The sequence below is a fragment of the Neofelis nebulosa genome, chromosome 12 (assembly GCF_028018385.1).
Source record: "Neofelis nebulosa isolate mNeoNeb1 chromosome 12, mNeoNeb1.pri, whole genome shotgun sequence".
Taxonomy (NCBI): domain Eukaryota; kingdom Metazoa; phylum Chordata; class Mammalia; order Carnivora; family Felidae; genus Neofelis; species Neofelis nebulosa.
This window is the reverse complement of record NC_080793.1, coordinates 18,831,111-18,854,092: the sequence shown is the minus strand read 5'-3', so window position 1 is coordinate 18,854,092 and position 22,982 is coordinate 18,831,111. Positions and strand designations below refer to the sequence as shown.

At 46.5% G+C, this 22,982-nt stretch overlaps 1 protein-coding gene across 2 annotated transcripts in view; it reads left to right on the top strand.

Annotated features, from left to right (window-relative positions):
* The window catches only part of PAPPA (pappalysin 1), a 244,862-nt gene that overhangs the window by 31,717 nt on the left and 190,163 nt on the right, over positions 1–22,982 (top strand). For both annotated transcript variants that reach the window (XR_009251453.1, XM_058694371.1), the window contains exons 2-3: positions 1,478–2,540; positions 22,525–22,670. Coding sequence is in view for 1 of the 2 variants with exons in the window: in XM_058694371.1 (XP_058550354.1) it covers positions 1,478–2,540; positions 22,525–22,670 (1,209 nt within the window). In the remaining variant the exon portion in view is untranslated. The remainder of the gene's footprint in view (positions 1–1,477; positions 2,541–22,524; positions 22,671–22,982) is intronic.

Here is a 22,982-nt window from a genome sequence, read left to right as displayed (position 1 = left end):
TGTTACGTGGGGGCGCCTGGGTGGCGCAGTCGGTTAAGCGTCCGACTTCAGCCAGGTCACGATCTCACGGTCCGTGAGTTCGAGCCCTGCGTCAGGCTCTGGGCTGATGGCTCAGAGCCTGGAGCCTGTTTCCGATTCTGTGTCTCCCTCTCTCTCTGTCCCTTCCCCGTTCATGCTCTGTCTCTCTCTGTCCCAAAAATAAATAAACGTTGAAAAAAAAAATTTAAAAAAAAAATAAAAGTGTTACGTGGATGAAATGAATTAACTCACGTGTAGACCTTAGTACAATGCTTGACCTGCTGTAGAGGCTTGGAAGATTTTACTTAATGAAGGAGTCCCCAACATCTTTTTATGTTAAGAGAGTGCTTTTCATTTCATTCTTTTATAAATATTAGCATTAGTGTCAGAGAAAAGCAAGCTGAATTGGGTCTCAGGAAATTTGTCAGTGACTCTGTAACCTGACAAATGTCTTTCATTTTCTGGGCCTGAAGTCCCTCACCTGTTGAGTGAAGAAGTTGGAATTGTGATCTTTAAAAACATTTCTAGCTCAGGAGCGCCTGGGTGGCTCAGTTGGTTAGGCGTCCGGCTCTGGGTTTTGGCTCAGGTCATGATCTCGAGGTTCATGAGTTTGAGCCCTGCATCAGGGTCTGTGCTGATGGTGCAGAGACTGGTTGGGATTCTGTCCCTCCCTCTAGCTCCGCACCTCCCATTTGCTCTCTCTCCTGGTCAAAATAGACAAATAAACTTTTAAAAAATGTTTTTTAAAGCTTTCTTGCTCAGATATTAAGCATGCCTGCCTTTCTTTGGGGATGAGTTTCAGGGCTAACCAGGACTCCTATTAGGAGCTAAAAGCGTTAGCTTTGCAGCCCTTGACCCTTGATTCTCTGTGCCAACTTTCCTGATGGCTCACCACCGCTGGCCTTTTGATGACTGCTAATCGTTAACGTGCACGCAAAGTTACGGAGACCTTAGTAGGGGCCATCCTTCTAAATGAGCAACTTCTGTGCATTATCACCACCGCTGACTCCCCTCTTGCCTCCTGTATCATCCCACACTGAAAATGCCATCTTAATCACAAAGTCCCCTTACCCATACAACAGTCTTGCAAAATCGAAGGTGTTCAGATTTCCATTATTATGATTGTTGGTATTTTGTTTAGCTCAACTCCCCATTCTACAACAGAAACCTTTCTTGTAAGTTCCATACTCAAAACCAATACAAGTGAAACTGTTTCACTTGTATTGGTGAATACAACCCCCAAAGCCAGCTCATCTGTCCTCTCCGTCCCTCCGGCCCTCAGTGTGCCCGAAGGGTGGTCCCAGAGCCTCCATTAGTAGCTGCTGGCTCTCGCAGAGCACAGTTTGAAAACCGCTGGTCTAGGACATCCTGATATAAGTTTTATCAGGGAGAAATAACTCACCGCCCCCCTCCCCTTCCATCCTTTATTTATTCGTCTTTCTCTCTTCGGGCCACATAGGGCTATATGACAAATGTTCATATACCTCGCGTGACCGAGGATGGGTCGTGGGAATTCACACCGTCAGTGACCAAGGCAACAGAGACCCACGCTACTTTTTCTCCCTGAAGACAGACCGGGCCCGGCAGGGGACCACCATCCATGCGTACCGCAGCTACCTCCCAGGCCAGTGGGTGCACCTAGCTGCCACCTACGACGGGCGGCTGATGAAGCTCTACGTGAATGGCGCCCAGGTGGCAACCTCCGGGGAGCAGGTGGGTGGCATATTCAGCCCGTTGACCCAGAAGTGTAAAGTGCTCATGCTGGGAGGCAGCGCTCTGAATCACAACTACCGGGGCTATATCGAGCGCTTCAGTCTGTGGAAGGTGGCCAGGACTCAGCGGGAGATACTGTCGGATATGGAAACCCGTGGCCTCCACACGCCTCTACCTCAGCTCCTCCTCCAGGAGAACTGGGACAACGTGAAGCGTGCCTGGTCCCCCATGAAGGATGGCAACATCCCCCAAGTGGAACACAGCGGTGCCCACGGCTTCCTGCTGGACACGAGTCTGGAGCCTCCGTTGTGCGGGCAGACGTTGTGTGACCACACAGAGGTCATCGCCAGCTACAACCGGCTCCCGCGATTCCGCCGGCCCAAGGTGGTGCGCTACCGCGTGGTCAACCTCTACGACGACAGCCGCGAGAACCCCACGGTGAGCCGCCAGCAGATTGACTTCCAGCACCGGCAGCTGGCCGAGGCCTTCAAGCATTACAACATCTCCTGGGAGCTGGAGGTGCTGGAGGTGAGCAACTCCTCCCTGCGCCACCGCCTTGTGCTGGCCAACTGTGACATCAGCAAGATTGGGGACGAGAACTGCGACCCCGAGTGCAACCACACGCTGACCGGCCACGACGGCGGGGACTGCCGCCACCTACGCCACCCCGCCTTCGTGAAGAAGCAGCACAACAGGGTGTGCGACATGGACTGCAACTATGAACGGTTCAACTTTGACGGCGGAGAGTGTTGTGACCCCGAGATCACCGACGTCACCAAGACTTGCTTCGACCCCGACTCTCCGCACAGGTAAGGCCTGCGGGGCAGGCGATGCCCGGCTGCCAGCCGACTTGTCCCCCGTTGTGTAGGCGAGGCACCTGAGGCCCCTAGGGGGTGTGGAATTTTCCAGTTCACACAGCGGTTTCATGACCGAGGCCAGCCCCTCACTCAGTTCTCATGGGAGTGCTACGCAAGGATGGCCCATCACGACGGTATTCGCTGAGCCCCCACCACGGGCTAAGAAGGAGGGCTCAACCCGGTCTTCTCAAAGGGCACAGAGTCTAAACTGGGTGATGTGGGGCCGAGTACCAGTAGCTGCCATCATGTACGTGGCACCGTGGGGTGCAGCGCGTTAGCCACGTGCGGTCGCCAGCCACACGCGACTGTTGACGCTGAAATTAGCCGAGACTAAGTAAAGTTAAAATCTGTCCTGAGTCCCGTTAGCCACCTTTCAAGTACTCAGCAGCCTCGTGGGCTGGTAGCTACCGTGCTGGACAGACCAGTATGGAACACCCTTCCCAGCAGAACATTCATCCTGTCGCACCGAGCTGGCAAAGCGGGGATCAGCTTGGTTGGACGGCCTGGGTTCAGGTCTCGGCGATACCGTTTCCTCACTTTGTGACCCCTTAGACGCTACATCTTCCTTTGTGAAGTGGGAATAAGAACAGCACCTGCTTTGTCCAGCTGCTCTGAGGGTTGAGAGGGGGCTCTCAAAGCGTCGTCCCTCTCACGGTGTCTCTCCCATTAGCTCTCGGTAAGCGTATTTGTCATGACTTGTGTAACAGAAGATGGTGTGTGCTGTGCTTAGGGAGTGCCAAGCGAGATCAAAGAGGAACAAAAAAACTGACTTTCAGCTTGAATATCTCTGGGAGAGCTTAGGTACAGTTTGGACAACCGAGGTTGGGTTGGGGGAGAAAGGAGGGCGCGGGGCAGACGGACTTCATCTCCTGCTGAGAAGAGGGCGGGAACGGGAAGCTTGTGTCTGAGGCCTCACTCAGCGTCCACTGGCACTAGCAACCCTGGCCAGCAACCCCAAAGAAAACCCCGAAGGGGAACCCGTGGGTGATCTGTATTCAGTAGGGGACCCGGAGGAACTAGTTCCAAGCCAGAGAGACTGTCACCCTCCACTTTCCTGATTGCCCAGATCCACGCTGAACTTTTCCATTCTGTCCAGCACACAGGACCCTGGACTTGCTGAGAGCTCGAGCACATTTGCCGACCTCTGCAGGCTTTCTGCTGACTCTTCTCTTTAGGTCTCTCTCAAAAGAGCGAGGGCCTCCCGTGCACAGACAAAATACCTACGTGCAAAGGAATGATGATACTGGCAGGAGAATGTCGTGCCTGGCAGCAGGCCAGAAAGCACGTCAGCTCAGCCTGCTGGCACCAGGCAGGCCCTCGACTCTCACCTCGGTCCACAGACATGAGCGGCCCAGGTGGGAAGAAGCCTTGATGTGTGGCCGGTTCCTTCCTGGTCACAATGTGTTCTCATCTCTGCTCTCATTTGGGCTTTGACAGAATTTGACAAAGAAGGCAAGGAAGGGGTTAGTATTTGCATTTGACTCATAGGGAGATAGAGGACCTTAGTGGGTGAAATGACTCAGCCAAGGTCATGGGTCAGGAGAGTCATTCAGCTAAGGCACAAATGCAAGTCTCTGAGATTAAGGCAGTGTGTGCCCTACTGAGCTGGATGCCCAGGCAGAGTGAGCATGGAGGAGGGTGAAGGGCCACGAATAGCTGGAAGTTATTCACCCAATTTTTCTTTCTCTCTTTCTTTGTTTCTTTCTGTCTTTCATTCATTCAAACCCTGTTTCTTCAGCAGGTGCCAGGAAGATGGGTACTCTTAGCCCTGTTTTGCTGAAGGAAACCCAGGATTCAGAATGACATAGGGGTTTAGCCAAGGTTACTCAGCAAATAAATGGAGAGCTTAGATTCCAATCCAGATCTAATGACTCTAACGCTCCCACTGAAGGAGGGTATTTTTAAGCCTAAGGAACAGTAAGAGGCAGAGTTGAAGGGCAGGGGTGACAGACAGGGTAGCTTCACTAAAGCCTTGGGAAAAAACCGCTGAGTTGATTGGGTCAGGACCGAGGGCAGCTGGCCTTTGTGGCGGGTGAGCTGTCCTGGTACGGAAGGGCCGCAGGGCCCCAGGTCCCAGATACTTCACAATCAGCAGACAGAGCTGGCAGCCTCCAACAGCCTCCTCTTTTCTAAGTCACGGGACTGCCTGCCCAGAATGTCTGTGAGCAGCCGTGTGCCAACTCTGTGACCACTCACGCCATGGCCCGTTTGTTTGCTGGCTGGGAAGGTCATGTGCCCTGGGTGGGGCCCACCAGGCAATGTGTCCTCTTCTGATGGGCCGGGATAGAAGGCGGGAGTACACAGCATTCTGGCTGTATCAGCTCTCCTGTGTGCAGAGAGAAACCTGTGGAGGTTTGCAGAGAAATATTTGCTTTGTGACTTTAAAAAAAAGGGAGGGAGGGAAGAAGGGAGGAAGAAAGAACGAGGAAAGGAAGGAAGGCAGGAGGAAAGGAAGGAGGGAAGGAAGGAAGGAAGGAAGGCAGTGCAATATAAGGCAGGGAAGGAAGGAAGGACGCCTGCAATATAAGCAGTGAACATTTAATATTATCTAGGTGATTTCTAATAAAGAGCTGAACTTCATTCTCTCTCTCTCTCTCTCCTCTCTCTTTTTCTTTCGTAATGAGTAAACGCAATAAAACTATTTAATACTTATCAATCTATGGTAAAGGACCAACTTTTTTCTCCTATATGTTGCAAGCTGATCCCTTTGATATGTGCAGGAAAAAAAATGAATCAACGTAAAATGAAACCACAGGAATGTCATTGTCAGAATTCTTGAAAAGTTTCTAAATGCGTACTCTCCATTTCTGTTCCCAGTGCACCGTAGACTGGTAAGCAGTACCTACTTTGAGTAGCACTGATTAAAATCCACCATTCTGACAATTTAATGTAACAATTCCCTTGAGTAAAATAAGATTTCCCCCAGTAATGCAGCTGGGCAGATCAGTGTACTCTAGGAAAGAGTACCGTTTCTTTTAACACATTTAGATGCCCTTACGTCATAGTCCTTGGACCCCTTAGTCCGTGTTCTCAGGGATTCACGTGCTGTGGGGGAGCAACTAATCCTAGCAGAGGGCTGCACAAGATACCAGAATTGTGCCCAATGTCAGACCTAGAAACATCCTCACAGATCATTTGTCTGTATCCCTTATCCTCCCATGGAGGGAAACTGAGTCAGAGCTCACCCTATCCATTAGTGGTCAAGCTAGGGTTAAGGTTGCTCTAGATTTCTGACTCCTGGTCATCTGCCATGGCACAGCCACCCAGCGTGGCCTTGACATCTTCGCAGCCACAGATACCTGCCCCCTCACATTGTATCCTCACTCTCTTCTCAAATATCACCCAAAGAGCTTGGGATTATGAAGTGCTTGAATGAGTGAGTTTAGAAGAGAATTAGATAATGGCCTTGGGGTTCCGTGGGCCCCTGTAGAACTATTAGAGCTACATTGGCAGCTAGTGTTCTTTATTAAGAGGCCATAATAAAAGCAGTCAATTGAAGATGTGCACAGAGAGAGGGACTGGACAGTGAGTGGCCAGGATATAACTTCAAATGGTAATATCATAACCATTTGAAGATGGTTGGCCTGGATGAGAAAATTCTCACAGGGCCATGACTATAGGGCCATGTGGCATGCACCTCATGTCCTGTGGGAGGCCTGTCCTGTGGGAAAGGGAGCAGAATTGCTCTGTATGGTTTCTAAGCCCTGGCCAGGACCGGAGCGTGAGGCAGCTTGGAGCTGAGTAACAGATGATGTCCTCCCCCCTCAGAATGGTCCTCCCAGGGGAGTGTCCTGTCACCTGAGGCACACACAGTGAGGATTATGGCAGTGCTATAGAAAGTAACCTTGTTGGTCTTGAGGTGGAGTATGGCACAGCCTGACTTTTTACTGATATCTTTCTCCAAATCGTGTTATGGAACCACGTGGTTGTAGACATTTATTGGCTATATGCACCTCTGTCAGGCTCTCTGCTGTTCACTGGGGATGCTTCAGTGAGTGGGGCACGTTCCTCCCCATTGAGGGGCTTCCACTTTGCTGGGGGTCACATTCAAACATAAGAAATTCTGATCCATGACAACAACACACAGTGGGACAGGAGTTCTGCGAGGCAGAGATCTGCTCTGACTAGGGAAGCAAGGCGGGGTGGCTGGTGGAGGCATGATTTAGGGGGCATCTGGGGCCGGGCAGCACGTTCAGAGGTAGAGATGCAGCCTGCATAGGTCAGGTCCTGGCAGGAAACAGGTGACACATTCAGACAGAACAATTAAGGAGAGTTGAAGGAGGGGGTAATTTGAAGGAGAGGCTATTTATAACAGGGTAGGCAGGGTTTAGGACAATCTCCAAGGCCAGGGTCAGCAACAGAGCAGGGAGCCATTTCTATCCTTGGCCTGGAGGGGCAAGAAGAGAGAGTAGTTTTGGAACATAAGAGAGGGGATGTGTGTGGAAGACTCCTGGGCAGCCGCAGTGACTCTCCATAAAGAGGGGTAGCCAGCCTACTGTGGCCCCCAGGCCAGAAGGGAGCCAGGAGAGTAACTTCTCCATTGACATTCTCTTCTGCCTTCTAGTCTTCTGCTAGTGCTTCCCACTAGGGACTGAAACTAGAAGTCACAGAGCAAAGGGACCCATAGAGGCACCCCAAAGAAGCCAACCTCCAAGGGCACAGAGCAGGGAGGAGAGGGATGGGCAGTGGATGTGGATGAGCAAACAGCATTCCCAGAACACAGAGAAAGCCCATGCAGAGGGGACAAGACAAGCAAGAGGACAGGATGGGAGGAAGGGCTTGGAGAATAAGGAGTCATCAGTATAACTGGGACCCAGACCATAAGCAGAATAGGATCTGCTTTATCTCATGACAAACTCTAATATCAGGCTAAATCCTTCCTTCCTGCCTCTCTCCCTTTCTTCATCCCCTCCCCCCCCCACTCCTCTCTCCTCCCCTCCCCACCCTTTCCCTCTCCTCTCTACCCCTCTCCCCCTTCCCTTCCCTTCCCTTCCCTTCCCTTCCCTTCCCTTCCCTTCCCTTCCCTTCCTTTCCCTTCCTTCCCTCCCTCATTTTTTTTCTTCTTTTCCTCTCCCAGTAAATATTTGTTGAATGCTCCCTCTGTGTCAGCCCAGTCCCTGCCTTTGGACCTCACCATCTAGTGGAAAAGACAGACAAGAAAGCATGCCATTGTAATCATGGGTGTGAACGAAGGATCCCCAGTGTCAGCCAGGAGGAGCAGTCTGTGTGAGCAGTAAAAATTTTTCTATTAGACCAACCATTTAGAAAAAGACATTCCATTGAACTTGGCCATTCTCTACAGTAGTGGAGACGAGCCAGGGAGGCAGAACTTCATCTGCAGCCATTAGAGATGTCTCCTAACAAGTTAGAATGCACTTCACATGCCTTCTTATAGCTAAACTGGAAAACCTGGATACTAAGGGAAACCCCTAGTGTCAGGAACGCCAGGGGCAATTGACACTTTGGGCTGCATGCACCCCACCGGGAGAGTATATTGCCACAAGCCTGCTGAGTTTCTATTTGGACCCTGTAAACTGCAAGCTATATAGCACAGTTAGGTGAACTTGACCTTTGTATGTGAATATCGATTCATATGCAATAGGACAAATAGAAAAAGACTTCCCTTGCACACTGTTGGCTCATAGGGAAACATTTTCATTGCCTCCCCCTTATTGTTATTTTTAATGGAACAAGGGCATTCCCCTGGGGCCATGTTATTTTTTTTGGATATGAGCTGACATTGCTAGAAATCTTTGGAATGGACTGTAGTAAGCCTTGAGGCAGGCTCTTCAACCCCTCTGCTGGCACTATAGTTCTCACTGTCTTCCCCCACCCCTTGTCAGAGACCATTAAATGATTTGCCCTCATATGTTGGGGTCTCTTACCTCTTTTCTGGGATGATCTCATGGAACATACACTTCCTTCTCCCAGGTTCTCCCCAAATCTGGAAAAGTTGCATGGAATCAGAGATTCTCTGAGCTAAAAGGAGCACTGGCAAGGTTCAGCCCTCTCTTGCTATAGATGAGGAGGCCAAGCTCCCAAGTGGGGCCAGCACTGACCCAGGCCTCCCAGTGAAAGTGAGGCCAACCTGAGAGCAAGATCCAGGGTCTCATCTCTTTATCCCAGGGCATTTCCACCCTCCTACATTACCATGGTATCTTAGAAGCTGGGGATTCAAAACTTGGAAAAGTTCTCTTTAGCATGGTCATGTTCATACCCGTCATCCGTATTTTGCTAAGATGCTTTAATATCGAGGGCACTGCAGTAATGCCCTAGAGATCCAATGTGTAATCTGTGTCCTGAAGGTGCTTATATTCTGTGGTTTTATGACATTTTGTTACAGTCATTCAAGAGATGGCAAGAAGGTGGATGATTAATTTACCAGCGAACCACACAGACGATAAGGCTTGCATGAACTCTGAGAAAAGGCAGGATCCCTGTGGTCTGGAGAAGTTAGAAAAGATTTTCTGGTAGAGGAGGTCTACAAACAGACCTTCAGAATTAACAGACTTTGTAATGACAGAAAAGAACAAAGAGATTGAGGTGGGAAGGTGATGGGAAGGTTTAAGGAAGAGGTGACTCTACTTGGAATTTCATGCAGTTCAATGTCATGATTTGTTCTTCCGGCCCTACAGCTCTAAGAATCAGACTAATGTAGAATGAAAATAGCGTTCCGGGGAAATAGATTCTAGCCCTGGCCCAGCAGTGTCTTAGCTATGCAATCTTGGGCAAGTCTCATAATCTCCTTGAGCCTCTGTTTCCACATCTATGGAAAGGGAATGATAATAATATCTGACCGCCTGGATCATGTGATTGCCTTGAGGGTCACATAAAATAATATCCAAGCAAGAGTTCTGGGAAGAGTTAACCAGCACGCAGATGAAAGAGGGCTTTGTTATTTGTTCAGTAACTTTGTTCATTCTTTTCCAGTAATCGTGTAAGAGAAATTGCTTGGAATTTTATAATCAGAATATCAGCGTTTATTTAATGTGACTAATATTCATTAAAGCAATAACAGGAGTCAGGCCTGGTATGGTGGAAAAGTGATATGTGTTGGAGACTGACCAGGGTTTGTATCCTGGTTCCACTCTTCATTAACTGTCTGACCTTGGCTCGTTTCTCAATAAGAGTTGCTGGTTTCTCATCTGTGAAAATTGGGTGAGAATAGCACTCCAACAGTGCGTCAAGAAACTTACATGGAGTCATCTATATGAAATGCCTGGTAGATTGTGTGGCACACAGTAGGTGCAAAAAATTCCCTCCCTTCTCATGTGCACACACAGACTCCTCTTCGCATTGTTTGATGGAGACTGACTTTCCACAGGCTCATAAAAAAAGGCCTGGATGAAACTGCCAGACACACATTGAGGGCATTTACACAGATTACTTTCATTCTTAAAATACTAATTTTTTTTTTGAGGACTGGCCACAGAATTGGTATTTTTAAATAAAGACCATGTAACATACCAAACTTCTTGAGCTTGCACACTAATTTATTTTTGAAACAACCCAAATGTCTCACCATGTTAGAGGATATGTTTCCACATGGAATGACCCCAGGCATTGTTGGGATTGGTTACAATGGGTGATGTACCCCTTTGATTGAAGTTCCAAGAGTTTTTGACCATCTCCAGCCCACATGCCTGCTTGGGTGTAGATGCAGGAACATGCACAAAAATTCAGGCCACATGGACACATATGGTCCCATTCTCTCAGCTTTGGTCCAAGTTCCCTTCATGCTTTTCATCTAAGCAAAGTCTGCCTTTACTCACGTGCCATCTGTGACTCTGTGCACAGGTGAATTTGGTCTTTGAGAGCAGGAGAGAGGGACAAATGGAGTGAAGAGAACTGCTTGTGACCCCTCCACAGGATGTTAAGAAGGAACTCAGAGGGCACCTGGGTGACTCAGTTGGTTAAGAATCTGACTCTTGATTTTGGCTCAGGGCATGATCTCATGGTTAGTGTGTTTGAGCCCCATGTTAGGCTCTTTGCTGACAGAGCAGAGCCTGCTTGGAATTCTTTCTCTCTCCCTCTGTCTCTTCCCCTCCCCATGTTCTATCTCTCTCTCAAAATAAATAAAGTAAACATTAAAAAATTTTTAAAAAGAAGAAGAAGGGGCTCAAAACAGGGACCAGTGAGTAGCTGTGTGGGGTCAATATAGCCTCGCAAATAAATAAGAAGATGAGTTTTGGAGACTGAGCATACTTGAAATCAAGCCACTTAACGTCTCTGTGACCTTGATCAAGTCCCTAGCTTTTATCAAAGCCTCAGATACCTCCTCTGTAAAGTCGGTGATGAAAGTAAAGTACCACAGTCTATGGCATTGAGTGGTTCGGAGGATTCAGTGACATGATATAGGGGTCAACCCTTACAACAGCACCCGCCACTTACTGAGCACTCAAAATAACAGTGGTGGTTGTTTGGGGGATTTTCCGTCTCTGGAAAATCTTCTGACCTTCCTACACACATATTCCCTAATTCCCAGACCCCTCTGGATCCTGAGTCTTTCCTTTGGGCTGGAGTGGGGGTCCAACACAAACTAATCCCACTCTTCTACCAAAGGCCCTTTTACTTTGGCTCCTGTAGGTTCCATATTTAATAGATTTTCTTTACTCCAAAAACCCTGCACATATTAAATGATAACGTATTCCTTGTCCCAGGCAGCACACCACAGTAAGTTTAGGTATCTCCAGCGTAAAGCAGAGGCACATCTGGGATTCCAGGATGGGACTCACTGTGTGGTTCTCGCACATGCTAGGAAAGGAGCTGGAAGTCAAGAGGGCTCCCCTAAGGTGCTCAGGACCTCACCGAGCCACATAAGAGGCAGCACTAGGTGTCGGCTGGCCCCCTACTCTTACCACAGCAGGACCTCTGTGAAGTTTACAGGTGAAAGTTGGAGATGCTTCTGTGTCACCCCTTTTTCTAGATGTGTATTTCCATTTCCAGCTCCCTGGACAGACAGCAGCGCTTGATAACCTCTCGAGGGCCCCAGTGGGAGGCAGCTGGGCTTTTTCCACCCTGGGTGTCCATCCACTGGTGACACTGACCACTCATGACAGCCTCTGCTTGGCCAGACGTCCTTCCACGGGGGGGAAACAAAGTGGTGGGGGTGTGAGAGAGGGTGGGATGGACAGACACCAGGACATTTTGCTTTAGTGAAACACATTTCCTTAATTGACCACAGCTCGGCGTGTACCTGCAAGCTCACAGCTGGCCGATTTTCCACCTTCCCGGAAGAGGACTTCCACACCCCCACTCTTGCTTTCTGGAAACACAAAACTAGTGTGTGTACAGCCGTGCCTTTTGCTCACAGTTTATTTACCCAAGTCCAACAGGCTCCCGTTTTCCTGTTTTGTTTTGTTTTGTTTCGTTTTAAGAGGCATGTTTTCTTGTCTCCTTTCCTCTGTGCCTGCCTTTCTTTCTTCTTTCTTTCTTTCTTTCTTTCTTTCTTTCTTTCTTTCTTTCTTTCTTTCTTTCTTTCTTTCTTTCTTTCTCTTTTCCATGTGCTAAGTTGTTTTGGTGATCTGGTGGTGAAGGGCAGAGGGTAAGGAGAATATTGTCTCCATTTCAGGTGTCTGGTGTATGTGATTCTAGCCCTTTTTGAGTTCAGACAGACAGCACACCTCTTAGCCTTGAGCCTGAATCCTGACTCCCAAACTATTTTTGTGGCCACGGAGGACAACAGTGAGTGTCTAGGATGCCACACAAGTATGGACTATCTCAGGATCTTACAGAGTGTGGAAGAGAGACATGAGAGAGAGAGAGAGGTCTTTCCCACAAGGATTCATGGTAGAAAAACACAGTTTGACCTGTGGGTTGGCAAAACAGGAGGAAGGAAGTGACTAGATATTTCCAGTAACTTCTTTGCCAGCATAGAGTAAGTCACTTCTTTTATTCTACTTTTTTCTTCTGTAAAATGGGAGGATTTGGGTAGGATTTTTCTAAGATCTTTTCCTTTCATACATTTTCAAATCAGACGTTGTAATCCAATTTCGAGGCCTGTGGGGACTGGAGCTGTACTATAATTCAGGAGCTTGGTATCAGGAAGGTATGAGCAAGGCCATGTGTTGACACTGGGGACAGTCCCTGCCTTCAAAGTATTTACTGCTCCCTCTGACCAATTGAGTCCAACATGTTCAGCATAGCAATGAAGGAAGTTTTCCTCTCTGACAAGTTAAAAGAACGTGACTCCCATTATCCAGGTCCCTGTGACAGCCTGATGGTGGCACCCTACCTTGGGCAGTCCGCATGTCTGCCATTTTATTTTCCCTTAGGCCCTGAATGTGGCATCCTCTTTCCAAAAATCCATTTGAATTTAATTCTACTTTTGATAGCCTGACATACAATGTCATGGTCTTCATTATTTCCACATACTTAAAATTTTTGATTTTCACATGACCCTCTGACCCTTTGAGAGACCCACATTTGGGGATGCTACTAGACTTGTTCAAGCCATCCAGAGAGATCTACATCTACTGTATTGACTGTGTAGTTGTGTCTTTAGATGATTCTATTTGCTATTAGACGATTTGTATGGGGCTGCAGTTCAAACTAAAATCTAGAAGTTGCCATACTGACACGTATCGGTGATGATATTGTAATTCTTGCTCTAGCCTTCCCAAACATCATATCGTTCAGTCAGTCGTCGCATAAGTTATACGGCTTATGAGACTCCACATTAGAGCCAAACTACATAGTCTACTGAACTGTCACCTGTATCCAGAACATGGTGGCTGCCCCAACTTATGAAAAAGAGGTGATTTTGCTTTATTTAATTGTGCGTCAAGTGGAAGACAGACCACAGGGCTTCTGGGAAGCTGTGTGTATTCTGCTTAATGTGGTCAGTTCTATTATTTATCAGTTGTGGTTTTGATCCTCCAAGAAGAAAGGGAGGTTGCAGGAAGAGCTAGCTTGTGGGCCCTAGAACTGCACACTTGTGTTGTGAAAACAATAGTTTGATGTGGTACTTTTGAACACACCATCACACATCAATTGTTATTTGTCCTTACTTATCAGGGTATATTCTTCATGCTTATTGGCTTTCCAAAAATAAGTAAACTCTGAGAATATGGGACTATCAAAGCAGAAATTTAGAACCCCAAGAAAAGATCTCAGTGAAGTAACTATTCCTTTAACAATGCGTGTGTGTGTGTGTGTGTGTGTGTGCGTGCGCGCACGCGTGCATGTGCACATGCATGTGTGTGTGCCTGTGATGTGCAAGGCACAGTGCTAGGTGCTGGAGGTATAGCAATGATTATTTCACAAGATAGGTGTGATTCTTCCCTCATGGAATTTCCTGCAGGTAGGTATGTAGCTAGTTGGATAAATGCTTTAAAGAGGAGTCCAAGGTCTGGGGGTGCTCAGAGGATGGATACTTGACTCATCAGGGGTCAGAGTCCCTTCTAGGCTGAGTCCTGAAGAATGAATCATGCTAGCCAAGGGAGTGTAGCTGAGCTTGCCAGGATCCAGGCGTCCTGACTCTTTGTCTTCTGCCCCAGCAGTCTCTAAAAGCCATTTTATAAAAAGGCTAATGAGAAAAAAAAAAATAGGAGCTGAGTAGATCCTGGTAGAAAGGTATTCATTTTTCGGCACACCTGGGTTGCTCAGTCGGTCGAGCGACGGACACTTGATTTTGGCTCAGGTCATCATCTCATGGTTCTTGAGATCAAGCCCCTCTTTGGGCTCTGCACTGGTGTCATGGAGCCTGCTTGGGATTCTCTCTCCCTCTCTCTCTACCCCTCTCCTGGTCATGCTCTCTCTCTCTGTCTCAAAATAAACAAAAATGAAAAAAAAATAAAATTATATATATATAATTTTATATATATATATATTTTATATATATATATAATTTTATATATATGTATAAACATAAACCCCGTAATGTCTTATCCACCTTCAGCTTGGAAATTGTCATTGCTCTTTGCTTCTCTCCTGTTCAGTATCCTCTCTATGCTAACACATATCATAAGAGAAAGTAAGACACTAATGATGAGGGATGTGGTCTGCGGTATCCAACACATGACCAGTCAGAGCTCACCTCCCACACCTGTGACCAGGTGGAGAGACCTTGGAAAAACGGCATCACCTCACCGAGTCTTGGTTTCTTCCCCCTATAAACTAGGGATACTCATACTTGTATAGCACATTGGGTTTTATTGTAAGCCTTCAAAGAGATAATTTTGAAAAATGCTTCAACAGTGCCAGTGAGTAGTAAACTCCCCCAAATGGTAGGTCGTATTAGTATCATCACATTATGTTGTGATCATCTGATTATTTGTCTCACTTCCTTCATAAAACTGCTAACTCTTTCATAGTGAAAAATGTTTCTCTTTCATATTTGTATGCCGAGTTTCTAGCTTAAGGCATGGTTATAATAGAATCTCTGTAAGTATTAGTGAACAAAAGAGGGACAGAAGGAATGAATGATTTGCAGAGAGGAAGGAAAAAAGGAAAATGAAGGCAGGCAGGGAGGGAAGGGGAGGAGGTTATGAAAGAATGATCGATTTTTCAATTGCTCTTTGATTGGTGCTGTTACATTTTTCTTAGATTGTGTGTCAGGCTTCTTTACAAGAGCTATTATTTTGGAAACCAATCATTCAGGATTCCGAGAATTTAATAAACTCTCCAAGCACTTTTTTTTTACCCTGTGCCTCCTATTACAGACAAGAGAGGCAGATTTAGACATTTCTGACAATAAAACTAAGCAAGAGAATAAAGTCCAGATCGTTAGGACCCTTGGGATCAAAACATAGAATCCAGGTTTCAGAACTGGCCACAGCTTGGAGAATGCTTGTTAATTGCAACAAGGCTATGGATGCAATAAACATTCTGAGGTTTATCTTGCTTTAATGACTTGTCTTGAGTGGCTTTGATCTTTATATTTGATAATCATTTTCAAATGGTCTAGTGTGTTCTGAAATTGGAGTAGTGGTTCAGGGACTTGAGATCCTCCTCGGGAATGACAGGCTACAATCAGCATTTGCAAATAGGCAATGCTCTAGGACTTGCTCTGTGAGTTGCAGAAACAGGTCAACCACCTGTGGAGGAGACAAACACCCTGGTCCAGTGATGAGAGCAGGTTCTCTGATGAGAAAAATACTGTGAACATTCAGAGCTAAGGCCAGTTTCCTACAGCTGCATGAGCAAGCTAAAAAGAGAGTCGTGTCTCTTGGGCACCTCTCATGAGGTAGACATAGTTCTAGGCACTTTCTCATGTGTTACCTCCTTGAATTTTTATACTCCTGTCTAGCTTGAATTTTATAATCCCCACTTTACAGGTGAGGAAATTGAGGTTCAGAGAGATCAAGTCACTTCATTAAGGTCACAGGGACACTTCTTGGCAGAAGAGGTAAGATGTGAACCCTAGAATGTCTCTCTCTCTCTCTCTCTCAAGATGAGGCTTTTTCCCCAAAAAAAGTTGTAAAGCCAGTGATTACAACAATGAAGTATTTCTTGGTGTGGTAATGCCAGAAGAAAATCGTGAATGCAACAATGTGCATCATGAACTTTAGTGTACTTGTACCCCATTTTCACATCGTTGAATGAAAAATAGACCTCAGTCCAGAACAGTTCTGTCTAGAACTGTATTTAAGAATATTTAATTATGAAAGTAAGTAGCAGTGATTCTCACTATATAAGACAGTCCTTCCTATAAACTATAAGTAGAGTAAGGTTCTGAGGCACTTCATTTAATGTTATGTTGTCATATTTAAAAATTCCTTTAAAAAGAGATGTGCTTGTTTCTATGGCACTCTCCTGCCTTTTCCTTCAACCTGAAAAAAACTGCCACCAGCCTCTAGCTTACAGGGGGCATACTCACAGCCAGGTGCATCTCAGACAAATCCTCCCGAAGCTGAGGGCATCAGCAGTTGGCCAGTACCACTCCCATGACCTATCAGGGAGCCTATCAGGAGCCCAGGGAACAGAATGGGGGCAGGACACTTCTCAAAAATCTCCTCACCTAGCACTTCGACAGTGGGGAAGTCAGTTGGCTTTAAGTGGGAATAGAAACAAACCCTGGTCAGTCTTGATCTGGGCTCACTGTGAGAGGTACCTCTGACCAGCCATCTTTAGAACGGGAGAGCCAGTGTATTCTGTTTCTAGAGCTGGAAAAACCCAAGCTTTCCATAATTTCACTGAAGGGATCTGTTGTTGTTGTTCTGCATTTTGAATATACTTCCCTTTTGCTTCCCTTTCAGTAAAACAGGCCCTGACAACCCTCTCATTGAGATTATTACAGAGTTGTACCATCTCAGGCCAGTGCATTTAGGAAATATGTTATTGGCACTCACCAGCGAGTGAGATGCATAAAGAAAATATTCTAATGACAGTTGAGTTGAGAGAGCTTTGATCTCCCTCCAGAATTGCTCTCATGGCTTTGAAATGCAGTTCTGGCAGAGGGGTAAAGTCTGGGCGCCTTGGCACTCTGAGCTGGGCCCCCCCTGAAACTGACATTCCAGGGGACCCACAACCTCTAGAGCAGGATCCAGGGGTATGGGCTGTGCAGGAAGCAAAGAGACACGAAGTCACCTCTCTAGAGAGGCAGCTTGGGGTGAGGGTCTGAGTTAGGAAGGGCTTTCCAATTGAGCCCAACACATACCAAACTCTGTTGGTTGTGATGCTAATTTGATTGTTGGCTGAGGTAGAGGTTAGGGTGGGGAGAAAGGATTATGGTCACACATGTTCCGGAACACTCATACACTATCTGCTCTGCTCCCATTTTGTGTATTAAAGGCTCTGATAATTCTTGCCACTAAAAAAACATACGTGTTGGACATTGTTTAACACAGCATGTCCTAAACCCATTTGAATCAGAAAACTTCCTTTAAATATGCATCTGCTTCTTGCAGATTTAGCCCTCTTTTGGCTGTGATTTGGAAAACACCGATCGAATTCATAACCTCGCCCAAGATAGGGATTCTGAGCTGCAGCCCAGGTAGCAGAGTGTAGTGAGAGAGGCCAGAAACTCAAGCAATACAGGTTGTGTCTAGGGGTGCTCAGCTGAGGGGGAGCCCAGGGCTGCAGCCCCTCCCACGCTTGACTCTCTAAGCCACACACCCTCACAGGGAACTGTGTCCACCTGAATGAAGAAGTGATGCTACTAATTTGTGAACATGTGCTGCTACTCATAGGCTAGTGAACAGAAGTTTATTGTCAGGGCCTTCTGTGTCCCTTCTTCAATACCTCGGGCCAATCACTTCACTTCCCTGAGCCTGGACTTCCTCGTCTTGTGTTGAAATTCTGCAGTTAACAGAGTGGTGCTCAATCACTGCTAATCCATGATTGTCTGTCTCTCTCTCTTGCTCACTTGCTTGCTCATTCACTCATTCAAGTTTTAGGGAGCACAGAGAATTATAAAGACTTGGCCCCCACCTGCTTGAATCTCATAGTCTGATGGAGAAGACAGGTGCTCACAGAGAAGGTAGCATAAAGCAGGGGGACAAGTACTAGAACCAGAAGGGGGAGGCTGTCAGGAAGGAGAAGTCATTTTGTAGCTAGAGGTGATCATTTTGGTGCTGCTCATAATTAACATGGTAATAACAATAATGTAATGAACATAGACTATGCTAATCAATGAGTGCCAGCTACATGTCAGGCACTGAGTGAGGCACTTTCTCTGTGTGACCTCTAGACCCACCACCCCAGCCCGAGAGGTGGCTGTCATCATCCCATTTTACAGGTGATGGTGATCAGGAGTGGATGTACGCTGGACCTTGCAGGAAGATTTTAAATGTCAGAGATTAAGGAAGAAAGGTTTCGAGGTAGAGGAGGAAAACGAATGGACACGCATAGGAGTGGGCATAGCTGGGGAAACTCAGCAGTTCTAGGAGTGGGGAGACTCTGAGAACTTGAAGTTGAGGTTGCTGAAAGAAGAAGAAGGTTGGATGGTGGGGATGAGACTCTGGAAGCTGAGACTCAGGGAACCATCCAGAGGCAGACTGTCAGTTTAGGGTTTTTTTGTTGTTGTTGTTGTTGCCAGGAGGAGAAAATAGGAGACCAGGACCTGGGGGGGGGTGTTTGCCCAGGCTGTGCTGAGCTGTCCCATTTAAACCTGTTGGTATGCTCAGTGACATGCAGAGAGGTGAAGCAACTTGCCCATGGCCGTAGGTCTGTCCATCTAACCCTGAGTAGTACTGGCATGTAAATTAATAAACACACCAAGATTTGGATTTATATGGATTTTTTATGGATCATGGGCAATGATTTTTTTTAATGCATTTGACCAATTTGCAAGGTAGACATAGGGCCAAGCGTTCCACAGTTGCAAAACAGAAAGCCAAGTGGCCCTGCACAAGTCCTTTTCCTTCCCCTCTTCACCCAACTCCCCAGACTCTAATGGCCCCTCTCCATTTGACCTGCTCTGCTTTTCCCTCCATTCCCTGACAGGAGGGATTAGACATTCTCTTAAAGAGGTAGGGGAAGAGAAGGAAATACCCACATGGACTCCTATCCCCTGAGATTTTCCCTTGATGATCCAGCTTGGCTCTGCATTTGTGGGAATACCTCAGCCAGCAGGAGGAAGGCTCTTAGCCACAGAGCTGTTTTCCTTTGGGTGGATCCCCCCAAAAGAGATGGAGAGGAGAGAGGCTGGGGCCGGGGAGCCAAGGCCCTGGATGGGTGCCATAGAGTCTTCCTCTTGGGGGAAATGGAGGCTTCTCAAAGTGTGAAAAAAAAAAAAAACACACACCTCATGGACAAGCAAGGGAGAGGCTCCAACATCCCACATCTCTGCCTTGGGCCAGGACTAATACCACCCCCAGAAAAGATAGGCTTCTGTAATTACAACTGAATAAACAACCAATTAAAATGTCTCCCCTGCCCCACCTTACCCCATCTCTTCCCCTCTTGAAGCCTTCCCAGCCCAGAGCAGCAGGGCAAAGAGGTGACTTTGTCTAATAACATCTGTGTCCTCTGCCTGAGAGAATGCTTGATGGAAATGGACAAATCAATTAGAAAATAATAAATAATGTGGAATGGGCTGATCCAAGAAAATCTCGGCTTCTCTTTTGTTTTCACTCGCCCACACATTGTTTCCCTTTTCACCATGGCCCCGAGTGAGCCTGGAAATGAGGGTGAGCTCGTGGGAAGAATTAGACACTTTGAGATTTGTGCTTGGCTTCGTCACTGTTTATGTGATCTCTGAACCCCTGTCCCTTCATCTCTAAGATGGGGGTAAATAATAGAAATAGCTAAACATTTATTGAGGTTTCCTACATGCCAGGTATTGTTCTGTCTTTTACGCTTTTCCTTTATTACCGCCCAAATCCTCTGAGCAACTCAACGAAGGTAGATTGTTTTGTGTATACAGAAGCTGGGGCAAAAAATAATGAAGTAAATTGCCCAGCGTGATCCAAACATCAGATCCATCAGTGGAAGACCTGGATTCAAACCCAGGACTCTGGCTTGAGAACAAGTCCTCGTACCCACTGGGCTGCATGGCTTTGAATACTGCAGACACGGAATAGAAGGTGTTGTCTAGCATAGGGGCTGGTGGACAGCAAGTGCTTAATAAATGTTGGTTTTCTCTTTCCTCTTTCTTTCTCTGGTCACAGAATAGACTGACTGAAACTCCTTAGAAGGCTTCCAGTCTAAGAAGGTGAAGGTAGGATTTTCAGGGAGAGAAGGCATGGCAACAATATTTCAGGTCAATATCTGAGCATATGACTATCCTGGAGACTGGTCAGTTCAACCCAGACATATCTATGACCTCTCCTGTTCCTGTCTGTATCACCAACTTATGTTCACCTTATTTTGAAAAGCCAGAAAAAATTATGGTCACATGATCACTGGGCTCTTGGTGATGTGGGGGACCAGAGGGCTCTCTAGGTCTCAGATATGTCTATTCTCATTGGAGTAGAGGAATGGGTTTGTGACCCATAGGAATGCTCTGTGAAGCACTAAGATAGCTGCTGCTAATCCAGTGTATTAGCAAAGAAATAGGCCTTCTAGGAAGGAAACTGGGGCCTAAGTATTTTAGCTTTTTTCTTTCCCAGTGTAAATTGAACCCCATCAACATCAACTGAGTGCTGACCCGTGGCAAGCCCCATGCTGAGAACGGGGTAAACAAAAATGGATAAGGCATGTTCCCCACCCCAGGGAGCCACAGATGGTGGTGGATATAGACAGGTGGAGTGATGATTTGGAATAGTGTGAATGTGTGTACTTATACGAGGTGGATGAGTGCAGAGATGGCAAAGGAGGAGGTGTGGTGGGAATCAAAGAAGACTTCCTTGAGGAGGGGTACCAGAATGGGCTTTGGATGTGTTTATCAGGGGACGAGATGGGGAACCGAGTCCCTGACAGAAAGAACAAACAACTCAAGTGAAGGCATCATGGATGATGCGTCATGGTGGGCACCCCCAACCCACACTGGGAAATTCGAAAGAGGGAGCAGATAGAGAGGTGAGGCTATAGAAGGAGGCAGTATCTTGGAGGCTGTGCTGGGGATCTTGGGCTTACTCTTGCACATACAGGAGGCTCTTCTATGACTCCAGGAGGGGAAAAGAGAGGGAACTGTCATAAAAGTATTCTACCAGCCAGGATTTGGGCCAACCTGTCACGGACAGATAGCATTATGAAAAAGGTAAACACTTTCAACTCGCTCTGCAACCTTAGCAAGCTCTGAAAGTTCTTTATGTCTCTTTTCCCTCCTCTGGAATATGGGCATAATGATACTACCTACCTCAGTCTTATTAAGAAGATGAAAGGAGATAATCCATGTAAAGTCTGACCACATAGAAGAGCCCATCAAACACTAAATATCATTATTCATAGACTTTATCTCACCTCCTACACCAAGCTGCCTGCTTGTTTATGTATATTTTTATTCAGTGATTCATTGGTTCATTTCCAGCCTTACTCAAGAAATGATTATCAGCTGCTCATAAGGATACATGACAGCAGACATAAAATGGGGGCTGAAAGACTCAGGAGAAAGCAGCAAGATGCCTCTGTTGATTTAGAAAATGATCCATTGAGTAATGTGCCTGTGACTGATGGAAAGCATTAGTGTCTCTGTGGTGATAGGAGAGCCAGACTCTATGAAGGAGGAGTTCTTATTTATTGAGCACCTAGGATATGCCAGCCTCTTTTCAAAGACCACCTCTTCCACTCGCCAACATGTGTTCATTGTATATATTGAAGAGCTAATGATGATAATGGGGAGTTAGTTCACTTTCCTGATATGCCAGTCTACAACGGCAGCCATTCCAAATGCAATATCCCTAAGTCCATTTTACAGACTAACAAATAAAGGCATACAGAATGTAGAATCATCTGGTGGGGGGGGCGGGCAGCATGATGCCCGGTGACAAGAGCATAAGTTTCCTGGGTAGACAGAATTGGCCTTGAAACCCATTTCTGTAACTTTGGGCAACCTATGTAATCACATTTGGACCATGTGTTCCTTATCTTGAAAAGGAAGCAATAACACCTCTTTGCAAGGTTGGTGTGCAGATAAGAGCAGGCCTCCTAGTATAGTCCGTGTTTGCCAAATAAATGGTTTGACGTTCATAGTGAATGAGTGAAATAGAAAAGAAGCCAAGACTAGAATACATGTTGCCTTTTCCATGGTCTGTGTCTTTGATTTACATCCACATTTATGTGGCCCTGTCACCAGTCAAGATAGCAGAGCCCTGAAGAGCAAAGATAGAGATTTTAGGTAAATCTTGTTTCTAAACTGAACTCTGCTATTTATAAGCTGAGCAAACTTCTCAAATCTCTTAAACTCACAAGGACTTAATTTTCTCAGCTGTAAAATGGGATCATCTCACTTACCTTATAACACCATTGGGGGGAAGTCACGGAGGTAATGTTTATAAAGTGTTTAACGAAGTGCCTGGCACATAGTAGCTCTTAATTACTTGGGGAATAGCTGTTATTTGAAGAGTACCTTTTTTGGATGGTGATGACAGCTAAGGTTCTTTTTCTATTACAGAGCATACTTGGATGTTAATGAACTGAAGAACATTCTTAGACTGGATGGATCAACACACCTTAATATCTTCTTTGCAAACTCCTCGGAGGAGGAATTGGCAGGAGTAGCAACTTGGCCATGGGACAAGGAGGCCCTAATGCACTTAGGTGAGAATTAGAAACTTCTTCAGGAGGAAATTGGATTAGCACAGGAATAAATTTAGTGGCAATGATAATGATGATGATGAGCATGACTTGGATGATGGTGGTGGTGGTAGTGATGACGAGTAATCTATTAATCGCTTTCTAGTATACCGAACTCTCTAGCATTTCTTATCTCATTTCAACTGCCGAGCATTGCTCTGAAGAAAATAACATGGTACTATTAGCCCTGTTTTACCAATGGGGAAACTTAGATCCACAGAAGGAATAGGGCTTATCCAAGGTCACACGCAAGTCCGTGGCAGAGCCACATTTGGA